Genomic DNA, 20964 nt, shown 5'->3' on the forward strand with positions numbered 1-20964 from the left:
TAAAAGATAATTTAAAATACTTTATTTATTTTATCTTTTATTAGAAGAGGAAAGGAAGTAATCAAAGAGTAAAAGTATTGAGACTTATTTGTATTTATTAAAAAGATTTACACGTTTAATATATATAAATAATTATTGTAACTTTTGTATTTTACAATACAATTATTTTTATTACTATTATTATCATTTGACGATTAAATATCAAACAGTTATACTATATTCATACATAAATATATACTTATAATATAATAATAATAATAATGGAGAATATAAATCCTATCAATTTTTGTAATATTAAAAAGTATTTACAATTGCTCAAGCAAAATTTCAACGGTATCAATGGCATTAGGCTCTACATTGTTTATATAATAGAATTCATATTTTTATGCTCTTTCATTTATTCTCGATTTAGTATTTCGTTGATGAAAATTCTTTGTCATTTAATTCAAATTGTATACCTTAAATTTCCATCTTTTTACAATTCTAAAATTAAATTTGCCACTGATTTTCTACTATTCGATTAATTTACTACATTAATTTAAAAATTTCCACGTTAATTATAATTAAAGAAAAGTTTAATGAGTATTTGCTAATTAAAACAAATGATATAATCACAAAATACAATTATGATCGATGAAAAAATCAATATTAAATTAATAAATATTTATAAAAAATATTAATTATACAATTTTTTTTTTTTTTTTTTTTTTTAGTAATACATTTTTTTTACAAAAATTCAAATGATATTTTTTTATAATTATAAAAGGATAAAAAAATTTCTTTCGAAAAAACTTTTACAAAAAAAAAGTAAATATAAATTATTTAAATGATTTAAGAATAATATTTTCAATTGATGTTTGTTTAAGAATTGATTTTTTTTCTTTCAATTAAATCAACACTTTGTAAAGAAAAATCTTTGGTAACTGTAAAGTAATTTCTATAAATATAATTTTAGAAATCACGCATTTTCATTCATAATCAATCGAATTATAAAAAAAATTTAATAAATAATTATCAAAAATACTAACTAACTATTCAATTTAAAAGAAAAAAAATCTAAAAATTTCAATATATCAGTTCATAATAAAACAATCTTTAAAAGGGTAAAATCCATAGATTTACTTATTTATAGAATTATTAAATAATTTTATTTTTAGGTGGTTTTTCCATATTTCGTAGATATAAAAATCTTCTTCTTGAGAAGTGATTCCAAGTAAAAATATATTAAAAAATATTGGTAACAAACTGAACATGATGAATCATAAATCTTCTGACTATAAAATAATATATATATATATTCATTAACATAATTTTTGTTTTTTTAATTAAATATAAAATAAAAATAAGATCATTCAAGTTATGACACATAGTCAGAGTTATTGATGAACTATTACGTCGACAATATTTTGTAACAGACAAAATGTATTATAACTTCACTTTAATTATTGTGGTAACGTATTGAGTCTTATTGCACGTGATATTTTTTGTAATTGTTGTCAACAATTACTTGTTATTGTTATTTATGTTGTAGTAATTATTGTTAATTAATAATCAATTATTTTTCTACTATAAATATAAATATTTAGTCATACTTTTTTTGTATTTAATATATCAAATCGATATCACTTATCAATAAATATATTTAATGCTATTATACTATGATAACATTATAATCTACACGTCTAATAACTTTTTCAATGTTCAACTATATCTGCGAATGATGTTACAATTACTATCACCATTATATTTTTATACCAACAACATTTATATTATTATGTAAATCTAAATGACTTATGTGCGCCGTAATTTTTACGTACAAAATAATTTTCTATTAAAAAACATAATTATTCTATTAAAATTTTAAATAAAAAAAAAAAAAATATCAATTTTTATAATTAAAATTTACAATATAAAATACTTTTTCGCTGCCTAAAATTAATAATCAATGATTTGTATTTTTTCGTTCATAAATACAAAATTTTCAATTACGAATTAATTTAATTTTATCGCATAACAATTATTATTGATTTTTTTTTCTTTTAATTAACATTTTTCACTTATCGTAATGAAGAATAAGAGAAAAAGAAAGAAGACTAATTAATATTAACGCTAAGATAGTCTGTATTCTTCCTAACTTCCGGTGTGGATACTAATCATGAATACTAATGTCAGATCTTCAAATAAAATTATAAACAATTCGCGTATTTATATTTTTTTGTTTGCGCAATTAAATAGTAACATGAGTCATTAATTTATTAATCAAGATTTGTTCATTATTATTTTAACATTATAAATTAATAATTATTGGTAGTAATACTACTTCTATGATGTAGTTAATAATTTTTACTAGATTTATTATGTTGTTATCGTGATCAATGCTAACTAAATACTTAATTTATCGTAATCTATAAATTTTCAAAAAAATGGCAGTAATATTCTAACGCTAATGTCTTATCTGGTTAAAATGATTTTTTTAAATAATTTTGATAATTAAATAATTACATATGACTACAAAAATTAATCATCAATTTATATATGTATGATTTCATTTTTTAAATTATCAAAAGTCATGAAAAAAAGATATGTATTTTAATATTTTAGTTTAATAAAAATTATATTAATAAATGAAAGAATAAGAAAAACGATGAACTAGCAGACCAGACTCAAATTTTTTGATGAGCTTTCACATTGGATAAATTTTTTTCTCATGTTATTGTAGAAGTAATTGTACATTTTCTGAGAATCATTTGTATCAATTTATAATAAAAATTATTCTTGACAAAGTAGTTTTATACAAGTAGATTAGTTTGTTCTTCAAATAATTTTTATCCTTATGCTGATTTGTCGTTTAATCAAGAATAGATAATTAAAAATAAATAGTATGAAAAATAACCATATTTAGTCGAACTAAATATTATTTTCGACCAAACACGATCTATCATTTTTTAAGATGAAGATAATAAGTATGTTATGCTCGCGCTTGATTTGCTGTATATATGTAAAAATTCCGTGAGTACCAGTAATAATCTAGTAAAAGTACAATAGTTTATTTTAATGTTTTATTTAAAAAATTCGTTGTATGGGACTGTATGATTTATTGTCAAGAACAATATTTAAAAGAAGACTAAAAATTATGAGTATTTCTTTATCATATTTTTTCAATAATCAATAAAAAAAAATTAGAGCTTAAAAACTGGCCTGCAAGGTCGAACGTTTTTTTTTTTTTTATATATATATATAATTGTTATGTTATCATATCGTAAATTTAAAATATCTAAATAAAATATGCTTTGAGCTTTCATTTTTTCTATGAACCTCAAAAAACGAGGCTAGAAAAGATGTACATTAAATAATAATGTACTTAATTAACTAATTAATTTTCTTTGATGCAATTCGTAGAAATGGCAGAAGAAAAATATTACTATTTATGATATTTATGTACTTAAAAACACAGATATGTAGGTTAATATATGCGTATACAGCCAATAAATTTTGATAAAATTGTTTCTAAAATAATTAATAAAAGTTTATAAATTGACGATAAGTCTCATTTGTTACAAATGAACAAATTTTTAATGATATTTTTGCAGAAGTGAAACTTTATTTTGGCTTATAAAATAAATTTCTTTGAGGTTTAGAGGATTTTTCTAATCCGATTTCAGAAAATTAATTAAAGAAACCTTTGATAAAACGTTAAAAACAGAGAAGCTAAAAGCTTTTAAGTTAATAAAAAAAATCAAATCTCTAAAGCCACAAAAAAATTTTTAGAGCCAAAAATAAGCGAAGTCTTTTTTCTATAATAATTGTTTTGGTTTCTTAGTTTAGAATCAGTTTTTACGCGAAATAAAAAACTGACTTTAAGAAATATTCTTTTATGGCTTTAATTTTTTTCATAATGGATTCGGCTTATGAATTTTATCGCAGATATAAAACTCTACGCTAAATTTATTTGCTCTTATATATATAGCAGCCTTAGTTTATTCAACTTAAAAAAATCTATTGTCAATTTTTTTTTTCACACGGAACTCTCTTATTAGAAATATTACTGAGTAGTTTTTTTTATACAATTAGTCGAGAGAATAATTCTATCAAAAATTATTTTCTCGTAAGATCTTTCTTAAGTATATATTTATACTTCAAAATATAGATTTTTCCATATCACTATCTGTATTAACATTGTGGAGTAATAAATTATCAAAAATTTTTTTACGTCAAATAGTTTGAAGTATATCTATAAATGAATGTATAAATTCAATGTAGAGTCCTATATCGATCTAAATGTTAACTAATGAGTCAGTAAACCGATAAATTTATTACAAATCACGAGTAACTAATTATCGCGGATTCTCTTTGGTTAAAACGATGGAACTTCTGGTAAATGACACGAGTAAAAATCCTATCACGCTATAAAGTAACGGGAGCAGTTCCCTGAGATATCTGAGAATTCTGCACTTTTAATATTTAAATTAGTTCATTTTAAATATAACAAGCATTATTTTAAAATAATTCAATCGTTATCAGTAGTATCTTCAATAACTGAATCCCAATTAAATTCAGTTGCACTTTGACGCGATGGCAACTCACCAAGATGTTGAAATCGCTGGATGAAGTATGGGTCGCGATCTCTTAATCGTCTGAATCGTTCAAACACAAGATCTTTGGCATATTCATAAAGTTGTATATCAAGATTATTGAGCTTTCTTATTTTTTCTTTTTGTTTTGGTGTTAATGTTGCCATTGTTGCAGCGCTCAGCGTTGCATTATGTTGTTCAAATGCTACGGCAAATCGCATACCAAAAGTTTCCTCGAATGAATACTGTCCGACCTATTTAAACAATTATTTTTATAATTAATACTCAAAGTCCAATAGTTTTATCTATTATATAAATTCCTAATAATCAAAATGTTGTCATCACAAGTTTTACAAGTTATCAAAAGCCCATCAGTTATTATCAATTACTTTTATTATCATATTTGCATAAAAATGTTTAATAGCAAAATTTAAGTTTGTTTGACAAGTAATTATTTCATTAAATACTCTTTTTTTTCTTAAACACTTTAGGATAGTTTCAATTCGCAATAGATAATTCAAAATATTTTATCAATTAAAGTTTAATGAACAACTAAAAGTCCTGAGGCGATAATGTATTTCTCGAATAAATTGAATACAATGATATTCAATTAGCAGGAACTGGTCCAGTGCAGAAAGTTTAAATAGAATATTTCTAAACATACTTTCCTCAAATATTTATCAAATAATTGAATTTTTTAGATATATGGAGAAATAGAAAAATATTATTTCATGTAAAGTATGAATAAACTTTAACTGAAAAACTAATAAATGAAATATTATAATATTATCATATTTGTTTTGAATAAATAAAAAAGAAAAATCTTATCTAATCGTTTGTTCATTCATCGATTAACAAATAGGTCTATAATTAAATATTATCAGACCTAGTAAATATATAAAAGTCCAAGAGTCTACTTAATGTTAACTGATTAACAAACTGATAATTTGTATAAAGACCATAATGATAGAAATATTTAGAAGAGGGGATAGTTTATTTTTGAGAAAACCATTTATTATGGCAACATCTATATTGTATAGCATATGGTCATGTTTTTAAGGTAAACAATCGAAGTTTTGACAGGAAGCCTCCAACCTTCATATGATAAAAAACAGATTTCATAAATATTTATTCGATTAGTATCTTCAATATTATATAAACCATGATTCATTGAATTATTTATTTTGAATAATCTATAAATTGTTATAAAAAAAAAAATGTAATAAATATTTATTTTACTTACTTTTTGAAACTCTGTCAGCATAAAAAATGGCATGAAGTGTAAATTACGCTTAGCGCTTTCCAACATGAGATTATCTTTTTCTGCATTTGATAGTGATGAATTATAACAACCAACGAGTGATAAATCTGCGAGCATTCGCGTTTGACGATTATTTCCCAAGTTTGTTGAACAATTCATAAACTGTAGAAAAAATGATTCAACATATTAATCATAGTATTTCTATAAAATTAATACTAACTAATATTTTTCTGGTTTACTTTCAAAGTTATTAATCATAATAATTTAGCAATAAAAAATATTATAATTAAAAAATTTTGAGAATCGACAACTCAACAATAATGTATTTAATTTATTTCAATAACGAGCCCATAAAATATATCCGTAATAAAATAATTTGCATAATAGACTCAATAATTTTGAGATAACTCAGAGTCGTAATAAATATGAAAAAAAAAAAAAAAAAAAAAAAAAAAAAAATTAAAGAAAAAGTTAAAAGTTTTATGTTAATAGAAATTTAAATGACGAAACATTAACAGTTAAAGTCATCAATTTATCATAAATTATTCATAAAATATAATAACAATGATAAATGATTACTTGTTCCAGCGTAACTCCTTGCCAAGTTGGGCCAGAATAGCACTGTGGTATATTAGCGACATTGCCGCCACACCAGTGCCTTGCCCCACGCCATGTAGCACCTCTCTGAACATGTCGAAATTCGGAAAGATATCTCGCAACAGGATCACGGATAATAGTTATATAAAAGTATCTGCGCTTAATACCTTCACCCTCTATTTTATTTAACTCATAATCAACACAATTTGTTAGTTCCGTCCAATCAGCATGTAAACCGCATTTCCAGCCTGTTGAATAACGCGAGAATAACCAGTTCTCATCACGGTTTGGCCGAAAACAAAAGCAGCGTTTTTTTCGTCTCTGACACGAGCATGGTCGCTGAAGATCTAAATCCCGGACCAAATGTTTTCCAAACAATGTTCCTCCTAGAAAACAATAATTAAAAAAAATATATATATAATGATTTAATTAGCCTTGACATTTTGGAGTAATAATCTAAAAAATAAATAAAAATACTTGCCTGTTTTTTGTATATGGAGAAAGACAATAACATCATGAGCATTGATATCAAATTGAAATGTATCATTATTAAGAATATCGTCATACCCGAGACTACTATGAATATTTTGAAATTTAAATGATGGATGAATTAACAATGAATTTTTAAACGGTTCCACTGGTGAAGATGAAACTAAAGAACTTAGTCCAGTACCTGTACTGAACCCTTCAGACAATCGCGTTGATTCCTTGATATCACGATTGGTCAACGCACACACATGGTCCGGACAGAAATAACCAAGATACACAATACCAGTAAGAGCAAGTAGAACACAGATTCCAATCACACCCCGTAACCGATTGCTACGGATACGAGTTTCCATGATTGATGTCTTGTCATGTGTGTGCTCTGATATAAATACCATTAGATCACTAAAATTATTTACATTTATTAATTTTCCCCATTTTCACCGATGATTTTAATCGTCAGGAGTTTTATCTTCTTCTTATTTTTTAACTATTAAACAATTGTTATTTCCTATTTTGGTAAGCTGACTACGGCGTTTTTTTCTTTTATTTAATTGTTGGAGTAACTCCTTGTTGGAGAATTGTCGCGAGAAAACAACGCTGTCCCATGAACACGTTCATTGAAGCTTGAGACTGTAATGCAAAATTCACTGGTTACTATTATTAAAATTCTCATTCCACCTCTCTTTTAATCCCTACTCTTTTAGTGTTTCGTATAAATATAGACACTTTATTATTATTATTTTCATCCTTATATTACTCTTACATTTCAACCATTCAATGTAGAATGTATATATGTTGTCTTCCATATTTCTATATATATATACACATTATATATAGATATTTTAGAATAAAAAATATGAGAACATGAAGCGCCATAATTTCAGTAAGTAACTTATCGATTATTAAAAAGACGCTGACTGTAAATTCTAATTTTAACTTTTTTTTTGTTCAATAAAAATAAATTTATGATAATTTATAGTTAAATATATTTGTTTATTTAAAATATAGTACAAAATAAATTAAAAAATGTTGATTAAAAAAAAAATTATATCCTAAGCAGTAATACATTTCCAAAATGGCGTCTCAAGACAGACGGTTTGCAATTCAAAGTCGTTTGTGTTAATCAAGTTGAAACGTGATTTAATGCGAGTTTACTGAAGCGATTTCTTGTCATTTATTAATAAACAATACGTTAAATGTTACAATACTAACGTTCAATCAGTAAGTTGATTAGCTATACAAAACAATATTAAATTATTTTTAAGTAAAATGATGTCAGCATATTTTTTTAAACTTAACCTTCAGACAAATCATTTTTATATATTATAAAATGTTAAAGTTTATGAGATTTAACATTTATTAAAGGATAAAACGTTTAGATATTACACTATTTTTAGTTTAGAAAAATTATCATGTATTATGGTTGCTAATGTTACTATGAAGGTTAAAAATGTAAAATATGATGTCAAATTCATGAATTATTATTGTTTAACAGATGATTTGTGATATTAGCTACTAATGATCGGAAATTCTGAAACTACACGAAAGTTGAATTATTTTATTTCTTTTAGTCAAAAACCGATAGACAGCTGAATAAAATGATAAAATAGCATAATACAACCATTTTTTGCTATAAGTAATAAATTATCCCCACTTCTATAGTAATAATTAATTGTATATTTGGTTAAATTAATTCTAGAATGTGATAAACATATTCCCAAACGGAGTTAGAATAATTTAAACAAACGTCGGAAAAATTGCAAGTTTTTGCATTTTATTTTTACTGTTAATTATTGCGATTGTTTAATATGTCATGTTGATTTATCAAAAATCCGAAAAATATTGATAGTATTATTAGAATAATTAAAACCTTGAAACACTGTAGAAATATTTAATTTATGTTGCACTGGAATTTCGTAATTGAACTTTTCTTTGCTGAAGGTTTGAGACTCGTAAATTTTAATTCATAATGATAAAATTTAATTATTTTAAGATCATTGAATACGGCGTAATGTAGTTTGATCTACATGTTTTTTAATTGGTCATTTTATTACAGTATTAATTTACTTTTCCAATGCGTAGTCATTTATTTTATATTTCTATGAAAACTCTTTTGAAATTACCGCTAAAAAGTAAATTTAATGGTCAGTAATGGAGCTTGACTTTACCCAAGACTCCATCTAATGGCAGTTCATGCTGTCCTTTTATTGATTATTCCCTGGATAAAATAAGACTTATTATTATTTCATAACCTATTCTCAAGTGTCAATCAACTTTACTGTTAAAAAAAATTGTGTCAGTTGTGTAAAATAACAAGAAGACAAAAATTCAGTTGTCATCTGTCATCTACTAACTCAAGGTAACTATTTACTTGTTTTTTCTAATAGTTTGAAACTAACAAATAATCTTGAATGTATTATCAATTGGAGTAACGAGTCCATCAAAGCTTTGATACTTATTGGTAATTGTTTACACATATTTTGGTAATTTAATATTTTTTAACAGATGATAAAAAAATATAAGTTAAATTAAAAATAATATCTGTATTATTGAAACTTATTTTAAAATAAAGTTTCATAAATTTTAATATTCAATTCTCATATGCTTTTATTAATGATTCATTCAGATGTCTAGACTTTGAAGTAAATTATACAAAGTATTAAAAAAATATACATGTAATACAAGATCACCTAATCAATAATTCAATGACTTTCTTAAATGTCATGTAATTGGTATTTAAACAATGTTTCTTCCTCGTAATATCTCAAAAATGCATATCAGGTATTACAATATTGTACATCTTATAGAGTAATAATATCCAACCATCAAACAGAAAATTTCGCGTTTATAATTTACCATCTTATTTAATATTGTTACGTACAATAAAATTAATTTCATCGAAATAATCAATGCTCATTATTGTTATAAACTTCGTTTTTTTTTTTTTTTTTTCGTCTTTTTCAATAATATTGAATTTCATCTTGTATAATAAATTTTAGCAAAAATGTGAAACAATGTTTGTATTTGTACTGTTTATTACTTCTTCTGTTTCATAAATTAAGTTTTAATTAAGAATATTAAGATGAAAACTAATGCGCTCAAATTTCAACTAGACTTACCTAAAAATCAATATATACTTGGCAATCTATATTCAGTATTTTTTTGTAACTTTTTAAAATTCAATGCAATAATTACTTGCAAATTTTTTTTTTTTTTTTTTTTTTTTTTTTTTTATTTAAATTATTTATCTTTCTATTGTAATAATACTAAAAATGATAATACCAAAAATTTTAATGGAACTGTTACTTTGACAGACATATTTTAATTATTAACAAATTCTAAAAGATTAAATCACTAAATTTGTATAACTATTATCTAATGAACTAGTTCTATTTTTAAACTGGTTATCATTATTATTGTTCTGATTAAAAAAATTATTTTTAGAAAAGTAATTACTAAAAATGGTTGCAATTGGCATATTGGAAGAAAGGATAACGGAATTAGAAAATCGAATTTACGGAGCAGCCGCGCCAGCTATTGATGCAACACTTCCTGAAACTTCGATTGTCGACAATATACTCCATGCCAATACTCTCATTTCATCAGCACTGTCCGGCCGTGAAAGAACAAATGCTCTTGTCAAAAGACTACCGCAGTTAAATGAGTTATTGGATACATCTTATGAAAACGATGATCTAAATATCGAAACGAAACTTGAAATAATTATAGCTATGGAAAGTGAGATTAAGAAAAATCTTGAATTATTCAATAAAGTTCAAGAATTAATGCCAGCCCTAGAAATAAATAAAATACAAAACGTTCCCGAATTAACACCTAAATTAGAGCATCTAACTGTTAACTATTTAAATCTCTATGAAGAATCAAACCAAATTAGCCAATCTATTCATAAAGTTTTTTCTAAGTATAACAATATTATTGACACTATTTCTAAATCACTTATTAGCTTAGATGCAGCTATTACTGCTGCCGAAAGAGCTGCAGCGCCTAAGAAACGTCAAGATGATTAAAAAATCGGTGATTTAATTTAAATCTATTGCTATGTTGCAATAAAATTGATTATTTAAAAGAACAATGAAACTCCTGAATTTAATCTTCATAATTAGAAAAATCGTTGTTCATTCTTCATGGAAATATATAATATTAAAAAAAATACATGTATACTTTTAAACTTTCTTTTCTACTCTGTATTTAATTTAAAAAAAGTTACAAGTATATAATTTTTTTTTTTATATTTATTATCTCATATATCATTTGTTAATCCAGTATCATTAATGTTCTCTTCATATATATATATATTTATATATATAACATAAACTTTTTACATTAATTATTATAAAAGTAAATTAAATAAGGCACACGATTATTTGAATTAATATATAATCATATTTATTAATATTTTTATTTGATAAAAATACCTAAACTTTTATGTTTAACAATGTATTTAATAAAAATAAATTTCATATCAACGATTAAAAATATTTCATGTTTAATCTTAATTATATATACATACTAATTAATATAAATTTGAGCAGAAATAAACCTGTACTCAAATACCTAATAATTGGACCCGATAATCTTGTATATGCATAGAAAAAAACTGTAATCTTATCAAACAATTTACTTTATACAATATTTACATACTCTTCATTCATGAAGAATTTTTTTAATGAGGAAGACATTAGATAAATCAGTTTATCTCATCAACTAATAATAACAAATTGATTTCTTAGAATGAAAAATTAAAGAAAAGCATTATTTGCTTTTGATCATATTTTTTTTTTTCAAGTATAAAAATCTAATTATTGAATTCGATTCTGCAGAGCAGGAATTGAATGCTGTAACCAAGAGATTGCTGGGCTAAGACTCGAGTAAATAGCTGGGTGATCTCTTGAGCATCTGCTATGATGGCTAAGTAAACCTTGTAATTCCCAACGACCGGTTTCGCTTGCACACATCAATGGTGCGCCTTCGTCATTCTAAAAGTAAAAGCAATAGATCAATTTTATTGAAATTTTACTTTTCATTCATAAATTACACCACAAATAAATGATTAATATCTTACATAACAAGTTCCCTTGTCAGCACCAGTGAATCCTGCGCAAATATTACTTTTAGTAATAAATCCAGCATAATGACTAGTTGCATTACATTCTTCGGAATTGTAAATCGGTATTGGTAAAAATTTAAGTTTCAAATTAATTTCTCCATTCAATGGGAATCCCCAACCAGCAGTGACACATAAAGCTCGAGGCTGTAATAATTTTTTTACATTTTAGAGCAAATTTTTAATATCTATAAGAATTACTTATTTAAATAAAAAACTATTTTTTACCTGGAACTGCTGATTGGGCAAACATACAGCAGATACATTTCTTGAAAATACAAGTGGTTCTTCAAGTTGAATTAAAGCAATGTCATCGTTGTATAAAAATTGATTATATTTAACTTGTGGGTACGGAATAATATTTTTCACTTGAGTAGACTTTTGAAGATCACGACCAGTGTAAATTTCCCAGTTGTTACTTTGTCTGTGTCTAAAAAGAAAAAATAACCTTTTTTATTATTCATTGTTGACAAATGATAAAATCAGTAGATTATAATTTTGAAAACTTACTTGTGAATGCAAGAATAACTGGCTAATGCATGCATTGGCCCTAATACACTTGCGGTACACGCAGTACCACTTTTAATTTCTTTTAATAACGCAACACTGGACCACTGTCCTTCACCAGCTGGTGTCCCACCGACTAATCGAGCTGTCGGACCTTCATTATCTAGAGATCCACAGGAGAATTCTTGACAGGAAACTTTAACGAATTGCTTGGATGGACAATTATCTGATAACTCCAACTCAGCTATCAAATTAGTTGTATCTTGGTAATGACTCTCTTTGACTTCTTTCAAACGCAATATCTTAACTAAATCATTTTGTTCAACACTTTCTGTCGTTTCAGAACCAAAGTATCCAAGCAATCTACAATATAAATCGCTGTGATTCTTGGTCCAATTATCTGCGCAAATCGGGTAGTGTTTGTTGTCAAACTTTTTAATTTTCAACAGCATAGGTTGTCCAGTAGGTACTAGTCGTTCATCATCGTCTGAATTTTTTTGAGTCAAATTTGTCGTATTAGCTAGTAAACAATTCCACTCATCTGATCGATCTGGACAGTGTTCAATCCCATCGCAGACCTGGTCCAAAGTAACACAGCCACCAGTCTGACACTTGAATTGGTCTAGTGAACAGTCACAAAGCTTTTCGTCCTCGCCATTCGCACACTCTGATACGCCATTGCAACGCCATGTTTGTGGAATGCACCAGTTTTCACTTGGACACAAATACTCATCATTGCCACAACTCTTTGAGCATGAATATTCATCTCTGTGATCTTCACAATCTGGTCGGCCATTGCAGCGCCAGAGGTCTGGAATACATCTTCCATTTGGACACTTGAATTCGTCAAAGTGACAAGCCCATTCTTCGCAATTATATTCATCACTGCGGTCATCACAATCAACAATTCCATTGCAAACAAGATGTCTACCAAGACATTGGCCGCTTTTGCACTGGAAGTTACCCGGACAACCTTCATCTTCACAGTTTAATTCATCAGAACCATCAGAACAGTCGTTTTCAGAGTCACATTTCGATGATAAGTTCACACAATAAGCTCCGTCTCGCGATGTTCCGTTAACACATTGAAATTGCCCAATGTTACATTTTGAAAATTTAAACATCGATGTTGATTTTTCATCTGGACTAGAGGTTTGAATTGTTGCAACTGTGCTAGATACAATATTATGGATTGTAGTTTCTTTGCTTTGTTCACCTTCTTTTTCTTCTTTAACTTCCGTTGTTGCGTTAAGCAAAGGTTGAATATTTTTCATCCTACTGAAAGGAATAATCATCGGATTTTCTTCATCATCTTCGATCGCTTCGTGAACGGGAATCACATCCGGAGTTGAATGAGAGCTTGGAAGATTATTCATGCGAGAGTTCATTTGTTCGGTTTGCTGAGTTTGAGAAACTGTTGTGGCGTTTATAATCGAACTATGATTCTGCATCAGAGGTGGCTGAGAAACGGAAGTTATTTCAACAATTTTCAGTCTTGGAACAGATGACATATCTTGTTCGACTGTCGACATTGAAATATCTGTAGTATCCGTCACTTGCATTTCTGGCACTTTAGTAGTTTCCATTAATGCTTTTTCCGTTACGTCATCAGCATCTAGTGGAATTATTTTCAATAACTCTTCCGAAAGATCTTCAGGCACTAATTTATCCATTAATGTGTAATCCATCAATGCTGGTTCGGTAGTTGTAAAAAATTTCGAGTGGTCATACATTTCTGGCTCTGGGTCATCAAAAATTAATTCAGAAACAGGTTTTATGTTATCGAAACCAACAGTAGAAACTTTCGGAGCTTCAGTTGTTATATCTTTGTCTTGTTGCATACTTTCAGTTGTTGATTCCGTAGATTCTGATGTTGAATCAGGAGTCTGTGGCATCTTTTCAGATGTACTAATTTCCGTGGTCATAAACTCGCTCGGCATAATTGGCGTTTGATTAGTGGTCATTTTTGACTCTATCAATGACATTGGTGTAGTTGTTTCTGGTACGTTAGTAACAATATTATCTAAATTGCTCATCATTGTCGATTCTACTTTTTCAGTTATCTCAGTCGTTGAAATATCTTGTTGAATTTCTACAGGCATTATTGGAGTCTCAGTTGTAAATTTACTACTATCGTCTATTTTATCTTTCACTGTCTCTTCAGTTGTTACTTTTAAAAGTGGCTTCGCACTATCTACATCACTGATTGATCCTAAAGTTGTATTGTCGATTGTTACGGTAGTTTCACTGTTTTTTGCTGTAGTTGACTTCATTTTAGGCTCTACGGCTAATAAATTTTTCTTCGATGACTTTAACCCACTACTCTCAATTTTTTTTGAAATGCGTTCTTCAATAATGTCATTATACTGATCTTCAACTGCATTTTCTTCAAATTTATTATGTAAGTCCGATTTATCATCATCTTTTTCAATTAACGGAACAGATTTTCCATCATCAAAAGTTGTTAATTGACTATTTATCATCGGATCATCTGATTGTTCTCTTTCCTGTAGCATTGCCGTAATATTCACAGGATCGTCGGCAACTTTTATTCCAATGTTCTCGCGTAATCTATCATCATTAGCATTAGAATCATTACCTTGCTCAACGTGCATGTCATTCATAACTTCACCTGTAATCATGCCATCGAAGTGTCGTACCTCAAGGTCTTTGGCATCAACGACTGGCTCCTTAGTCATCGCTAAGTTTGTCTGTGTATTCAATAATGTAGTTGTCATAGTGGTCATCATGTCAACTGTACTAGCATCCTCTTTATGACTCGTTTCAGTCTGTTGAGCACCGTGGGATTCGTTTATTTTGTTGACTAAGTCTGTAAACTGAGTTCCGTTTACGTCATGATTTAATGTTATTAACGTGTCAGTTTTAGAGTCAAGATTATGCATGATTACGTCCTCGACATTCGGTTCAAATGGATTTGGATAGTGTTGCTCGTCTTTATCTAGTCGAGGAGACTTTTTAGTTGTGTCTTTTTCATAAATTATTTCTGGTAGAAAAGGTGACATTCCTTCATGAGTTTTCTCATATACTACTGTAGATCCTCCAGATGAATTTTCAGATGTTTCATTCGGCATTACCGACGATGGAATATTTGAAGAAATAATTGAACTATTCAATCGTTCATTTGATTTAGCCGCTGCTAGAGTTTGCTTAATGAGTAGATAAGGATCTATTCGTTCGGGAATGGATTGCGGGGTCATCGTTGGATCATTAGATGATGGCATTGAGTTATTTACTGAATCATTTAATGAATTTTCATTTTTAATTATACTATCAGGCATACCTGGTAATCCTGAGTCAGGAACCTGATTGACAGTATTAGAATCATTCAACTCTTGAATTTTTGTCTCGGGAGTAGTTATAATGAAATCCAGATGATGAGTTTCGGGAGTATTCACTTCAGTTGTTGAGTTTTCTACTATAATTGTTGATGATTCAGTTTCCTTTGAGGAAGAATTTACTGGAGAATTCATAGTGCTGTCTTCATTTTCAAGTTCGACTGGCCTTATACTTTCGGACGATTTTTCATCAATAAGGCGATGATGGTCACTTATTTCAGGTATTGCAGTAGGCAACATTTCATGAATTTCTTTTGAATTATCTAGTAACGAGTTATCATCTGTTATCGGCAACAAAGGTATAACTGGAAGTGGTTCTATGGTAGTCAAATCTTCAAAAACATCAGGTTTTAATGTAAGCTTTGAAGATAATTCCATTTCAAAGTTAGGCTCTCTTGAAACTTCAGAGTCAAATTTTTCGAATTTATTCACAGGTGTTGAACTAGTCTCGGATTTTATCTCAGATGGACGTTTAGAAAGAATATCGCTTCCTAATTGGGATTTTGCCATTTGTTCAGGTTCTACAGGGATTACTTTTGAGAAATCGAGTTCAGAATCTTTGGGTCCTTCTGTAGATTTATCAAGAGTAAGTTTGTGCTCAGCAATAGGCTCAGGTTCTGTGGTAGGTTCAGCAACAGGCTCGGTTTTCGGTTGAGATTCTTCAGTCGATTTAGCGATAGCTTCAGGTTTTGCCGTTGGTTTAACAGCTTGTTCTGGAGTCGGCTCAGCAATTGGTTCTGGAGTCGGCTCAGCAATTGGTTCTGGAGTCGGCTCAGCAATTGGTTCTGGAGTCGGCTCTGCAATTGGTTCTGGAGTTGGCTCAGCAATTGGTTCGGGACTAGGTTCAATAACTGGTTCTGGAGTAGGTTCAGTGATTGGTTCTGGACTAGGCTTAGCACTAGATTCTGGAGTTGGCTCAGCACTTGGTTCTAGAGTGGGCTCAGCGATTGGTTCTAGGCTAGGCTTAGCACTGGGTTCTGGAGTTGGCTTAGCACTTGGTTCTGGAGTTGGCTCAGCATTTGGTTCTGGAGTTGGCTCAGCGATTGGTTCTAGACTAAGCTCAGCACTTGGTTCTGGAGTTGGCTCAGCGATTGGTTCTAGACTAGGCTCAGCACTTGGTTCTGGAGTTGGCTCAGCATTTGGTTCTAGACTAGGCTCAGCACTTGGTTCTGGAGTTGGCTCAGCGATTGGTTCTAGATTAGGCTCAGCACTTGGTTCTGGAGTTGGCTCAGCGATTGGTTCTAGACTAGGCTCAGCACTTGGTTCTGGAGTTGGCTCAGCAATTGGTTCTGGAGTAGGTTCAGCAACCGGTTCTGGAGTTGGCTCAGCAACCGGTTCTGGACTAGGCTCAGCAATTGGTTCTGGTTCTGACTCCGATACTACAGAAGGTTCAGGAACTACCGATTTGGGTTCAGGCTCAGGGAAGGGTTCTCCTGAAATTTCCGACTCTACTGTTGATTTTGACGTTGGTTCTGCCGTAGGCTCAGGAGCAGGTTCAGCTACAGGTTCAAAATGTGATTTTGAATCTGTCTCTAATTTAACTGTAGATCCAAATTGAGGTTCATTTATCGGATTAATTTTTGGCTCGGTAACTAATCCTTCGTGTTCATGATAATGATGATCCATCCAGTGATCATGATCTTCAGCCTCAAATGGATGATCGGGAATACGCCCTCGACCTTGAACCATATCGCCGTTCGACATTGAATTGGGCTCATCCGCATCAAGGCTGACGTCACTCAAGTAATCGTCCTCACAATTAAATACGGCATGAATGTAATCAAATTTACAAACTCCAGAACAATTTAAGTAACCATATTGACACTCATCAATCAAACGTTTGACATTAAGTCTTCTTAGATGATACTTTCCAATCATGTTACTATTTTCTCTTAACCTTTTTTCAATACTTTCTTGAAGCATCTCTGGAGTTGGTGTTGGCGGGTAACCAATTCTAAACATTACTTGACCACTATTAGTAATATTGTAAACTTTGACAACAGTTATCGAGCCAACCGGAAGTATCATATCTCTTAAACTGTTTTCAATCTCCATAGCAGTACTTCGATAAACTCTCGACTTGGCATTCATCAAGTCATCATTCCAAATAAGATTATCTAGCCAGATACTTCCCTCAACCGCTTCAGGTACTGTCTTTAACATACTCTCATCAGTCGTTTGCCATGGTGGGAAAGTTGATGTTTCCGGTGGAGGACTAGCTGGTGGGTTCTTTATAAACTCTTTACTTCCTGCAGTATTAACATTATCCAGTGACCGCTGATGATCATTATCCAGTGGTTGCGTTGCTTCTTGCGTTAAAATTACGCCAGCTGAAAGATAATTCAACTTTTGATTTAACATATCATTTACAGAAACAAATAAAAATCTATTTTCTTTAAACTTACTTGCTGCTAAAATAGCTATTATTAACGCGAGCGCTAGTACCGTTAGTCCAAAAGTCCAACAAACTATTCGTCGCCAATAAGAACTTTTTGTTCTTTTGTCCTTAGTAACGTAAAGTTTTTCGCCTCTGAAACATAAAAATAACGTTATAAAAACAATAAAATGTAGAGCCACTTCACTGATTGTCATTTAAACTATTGTATTTAAAGCAACATTTGTACAAATTTGAGCTATAATATACATGTATAAGTCTTAGGGAGGGTTAGGTACGTCGTTAAAAGCTTCCCAGGGTTATCAGACAGCTAATTGTGCGGGATTTCGTTCGTAATAGGACAACAATCCTTCTAATGACTAGTGGGCTGATATTATTTGTTTTATTTTCTACGTGCATCAACCCTTTGATCATGATATTTATAAAAATATTTTAAAGCGAAAGGGGTTAGTGTCTAGTCGCTTGACTCATTGTTCTCTCCAGGTTGTTCGTCAACTGAATTGAAAGCACTCCTTTGATGTACCTTAAGGCATTGAGCCAATGGGAGTAGTCGACAAGTCCAGCGGTTGGATCTCGAAGGCTAAGTCCCTCGCGGCCGACACCCGGTCCCAAATCAAATCGGACACCAGCCACGGTTGTCTCGACCTCTGCGCTTGGACTGCTGCTAATATTGTTGGGGAATCATAAGAACAAATTTCCTTCAACTAGATTTGATTTGAAAGTTGTTCTTTTTTTCTTATTTTATTTAAAAATAAAAACACGCGATTATTTTTTTTTTCTTATTCAACCGCCTTGGCTCAAACATTTTATTTTTGTTTGATGAGCAATCGTCAAGATTAATGATCACAAAAAATGATAAGTAGAAAATGAAGAATGACTGGCTTCGTGTTTCATTTGATTACTTTTTTTTACATGACAAGGATTTTAAATTTTAAAACTTGTGCATATCTGTGTGACGTGTGCGTTGTGAATAGTGTGATAGTCATGTTATACTACTGAATATAAATAATTAACTCCGTGAGGAATGTGACAAAGGCCGAGGCAGAAGTAAAAATAATATTAATTTCAAATGAAAATTTTGTAAAGAAATAACAAATCTCCAATACCTGATATACTTCCGATGTTCGTTAACAGGCACGAAATATTCTTCATAAGGATCACTTGGTAATTCGCAAGCTTCCTGACCCTTAGTCTGCAAATTGTTTCCTGTATAAGGTTTCATCGATACCAGCTCCAAATTCACGGCCTCAATTTGCTCCTTCTTACCATCTAGAAGCATTAATTGTGAGATCAAGGTCATGAATCTTCATATGTATATGTTTGTACATGCTATAAATTTATATGTATGTATGAGTTTGGGAGAAACTCGAATCTTCATGACCCTCATTGAACTGTCACTAGAAGAGTAAAGAATGCGGGACAGAACATCAAGTGAATCTTAGTGTAAGTCATCCGCGATTCGCAGGTTTCACTGACCTAGAATTTACTTCAGGACCTCATTGATTCAAAGTTAATTGCTAATTTTGGTCAATGATCAAATCACGCTATTCATCACTGTGTTCATTATTTGTATTCCAGGTTACTAAATACATAAAAAAAAACTTTCAAAAATGTAAAAAATCTTACCATTTATTTGAGCACTTGTAACACTTGTGTTAAGAAAGCTTACATCGTTGTTATTACTATTTCCATTAACGCCATTGGTTTTAACAGTATTTGAAGTCTTTTCTTCTTCTCCAGGCACTTCGATCCTCGTTTCAGTCTTGTATTGAACATCGGAGTTATTCTGGCTTGGTTCAACGTAGTGTTGGGACACGAAAGAATTTCCGTTACTGATAACCGATGACTTGTCCTTGTGTTCCTGTTGAACACTTTCGGTGTGACTATTTTCGAGGTTCTTGCTTGTATTGGAATCCAAGCATTCATCTGCGTTGCTGAATGCTGGATTGTCTGTACCTAAATCCGACATCTTGCAACTTACGGCTTTGCCCTTGTTGACATATGTTCCCAAAACTCTTCTGAAAGTTAAACAAGAAAACATAATTATAGAATCTGTTTATATTTTAGTTTTAAGTAGATACATCCAGTAGATCTTATGACTCAACTTGTTTATAATTCTATTGTAATATGATAGAGTCTAAAGTATAGAGTAAACAATTACTTGAAAGTATACACATACAGCGTGACATGTTATCATGGTAATTACTGTAATTTTTTTGAGATTAAGGGGAGAAGTGAAACGGATTCCTTACAAAATTTCTTTAAAAATGGTAGCAGGTGGGTTTCAATTAATCTATTCTGAAATCAGCTTTCAAAAATTTCAAATTGATGGTTTAATAGCGGTTTCACGTTAATTGATTACCAATCATCATTTTTAACTTCTAGCAATAAAAACACCGGCACACAAAAAAAAAAAAGTTGTCTGTACTTGGGACGCGCCACATATATTCCCATGTAATTTGACCCGCTGAACCCGAATTTGAGGTCCGTTTGGCCCCTACACCCTAGGATTTTGAGAAAACTGTAAAAAACCGAAAAAAAACGGGAAAATTGGGGGTTTTGGTGATTGAAAAATTTTTTTAGATTCCAACTATGCATGATGTTCATGTATTTCGATCGGCTTTATACTTATCTGAAGTGTACTCAGACCAGCAGCCATTAAA

At 29.8% G+C, this 20964-nt stretch overlaps 4 protein-coding genes across 5 annotated transcripts in view; 2 read left to right on the forward strand and 2 right to left on the reverse strand.

Annotated features, from left to right (window-relative positions):
* Positions 1 to 2037: 2037 nt before the first annotated feature.
* Positions 2038 to 7708, reverse strand: LOC123264091 (heparan-sulfate 6-O-sulfotransferase 2). Its single transcript, XM_044727170.1, has 4 exons — positions 6911 to 7708; positions 6412 to 6815; positions 5815 to 5994; positions 2038 to 4825 (listed from the first exon to the last, which is right to left on the reverse strand). Exons 1-4 carry the CDS (start codon positions 7311 to 7313, stop codon positions 4508 to 4510), a joined length of 1305 nt encoding a protein of 434 aa, XP_044583105.1. The 5' UTR covers positions 7314 to 7708; the 3' UTR covers positions 2038 to 4507.
* A 656-nt stretch (positions 7709 to 8364) lies between these two features.
* The window catches only part of LOC123268042, a 66963-nt gene continuing 54363 nt past the window's right edge, over positions 8365 to 20964 (forward strand). The window contains exon 1 of the mRNA XM_044732931.1: positions 8365 to 8456. Coding sequence (XP_044588866.1) covers positions 8437 to 8456 — 20 coding nt within the window. The 5' untranslated portion in view covers positions 8365 to 8436. The remainder of the gene's footprint in view (positions 8457 to 20964) is intronic.
* On the forward strand, positions 9122 to 11095 carry LOC123268126. Its single transcript, XM_044733003.1, has 2 exons — positions 9122 to 9277; positions 10363 to 11095. The coding sequence occupies exon 2, from the start codon at positions 10380 to 10382 to the stop codon at positions 10944 to 10946; it is 567 nt and encodes a 188-aa protein (XP_044588938.1). The 5' UTR covers positions 9122 to 9277; positions 10363 to 10379; the 3' UTR covers positions 10947 to 11095.
* LOC123267989 (titin homolog) overlaps positions 11474 to 20964 on the reverse strand; it is a 33172-nt gene continuing 23681 nt past the window's right edge. Inside the window, exons 2-9 of one of the 2 annotated variants that reach the window (XM_044732875.1) lie at positions 19928 to 20319; positions 19408 to 19570; positions 18825 to 18965; positions 18312 to 18436; positions 12554 to 18236; positions 12272 to 12473; positions 12002 to 12190; positions 11474 to 11915 (exon numbers count right to left, since the gene is read on the reverse strand). In XM_044732875.1, the coding sequence (XP_044588810.1) occupies positions 11739 to 11915; positions 12002 to 12190; positions 12272 to 12473; positions 12554 to 18236; positions 18312 to 18436; positions 18825 to 18965; positions 19408 to 19570; positions 19928 to 20270 (7023 nt within the window). In that variant the 5' untranslated portion in view covers positions 20271 to 20319 and the 3' untranslated portion in view covers positions 11474 to 11738. The remainder of the gene's footprint in view (positions 11916 to 12001; positions 12191 to 12271; positions 12474 to 12553; positions 18237 to 18311; positions 18437 to 18824; positions 18966 to 19407; positions 19571 to 19927; positions 20320 to 20964) is intronic. The other variant, XM_044732883.1, reaches the window with a different exon arrangement.

Source organism: Cotesia glomerata, linkage group LG1, assembly GCF_020080835.1.
Source record: "Cotesia glomerata isolate CgM1 linkage group LG1, MPM_Cglom_v2.3, whole genome shotgun sequence".
In the NCBI taxonomy this organism is placed as follows: Eukaryota; Metazoa; Arthropoda; class Insecta; order Hymenoptera; family Braconidae; genus Cotesia; species Cotesia glomerata.

Bases quoted from the DNA above. Each gene is read 5' to 3' on its own strand.
- LOC123264091 (XM_044727170.1), bottom strand. From the start codon at position 7,313: ATGGTATTTATATCAGAGCACACACATGACAAGACATCAATCATGGAA. The intron at 6,816-6,910 runs GCAAGTATTTTT...ATTGTTTTCTAG, and splicing joins TCTCCATATACAAAAAACAG to GAGGAACATTGTTTGGAAAA. The intron at 4,826-5,814 runs GTAAGTAAAATA...TTGTTTAAATAG, and splicing joins TGCTGACAGAGTTTCAAAAA to GTCGGACAGTATTCATTCGA.
- LOC123268126 (XM_044733003.1), top strand. From the start codon at position 10,380: ATGGTTGCAATTGGCATATTGGAAGAAAGGATAACGGAATTAGAAAAT.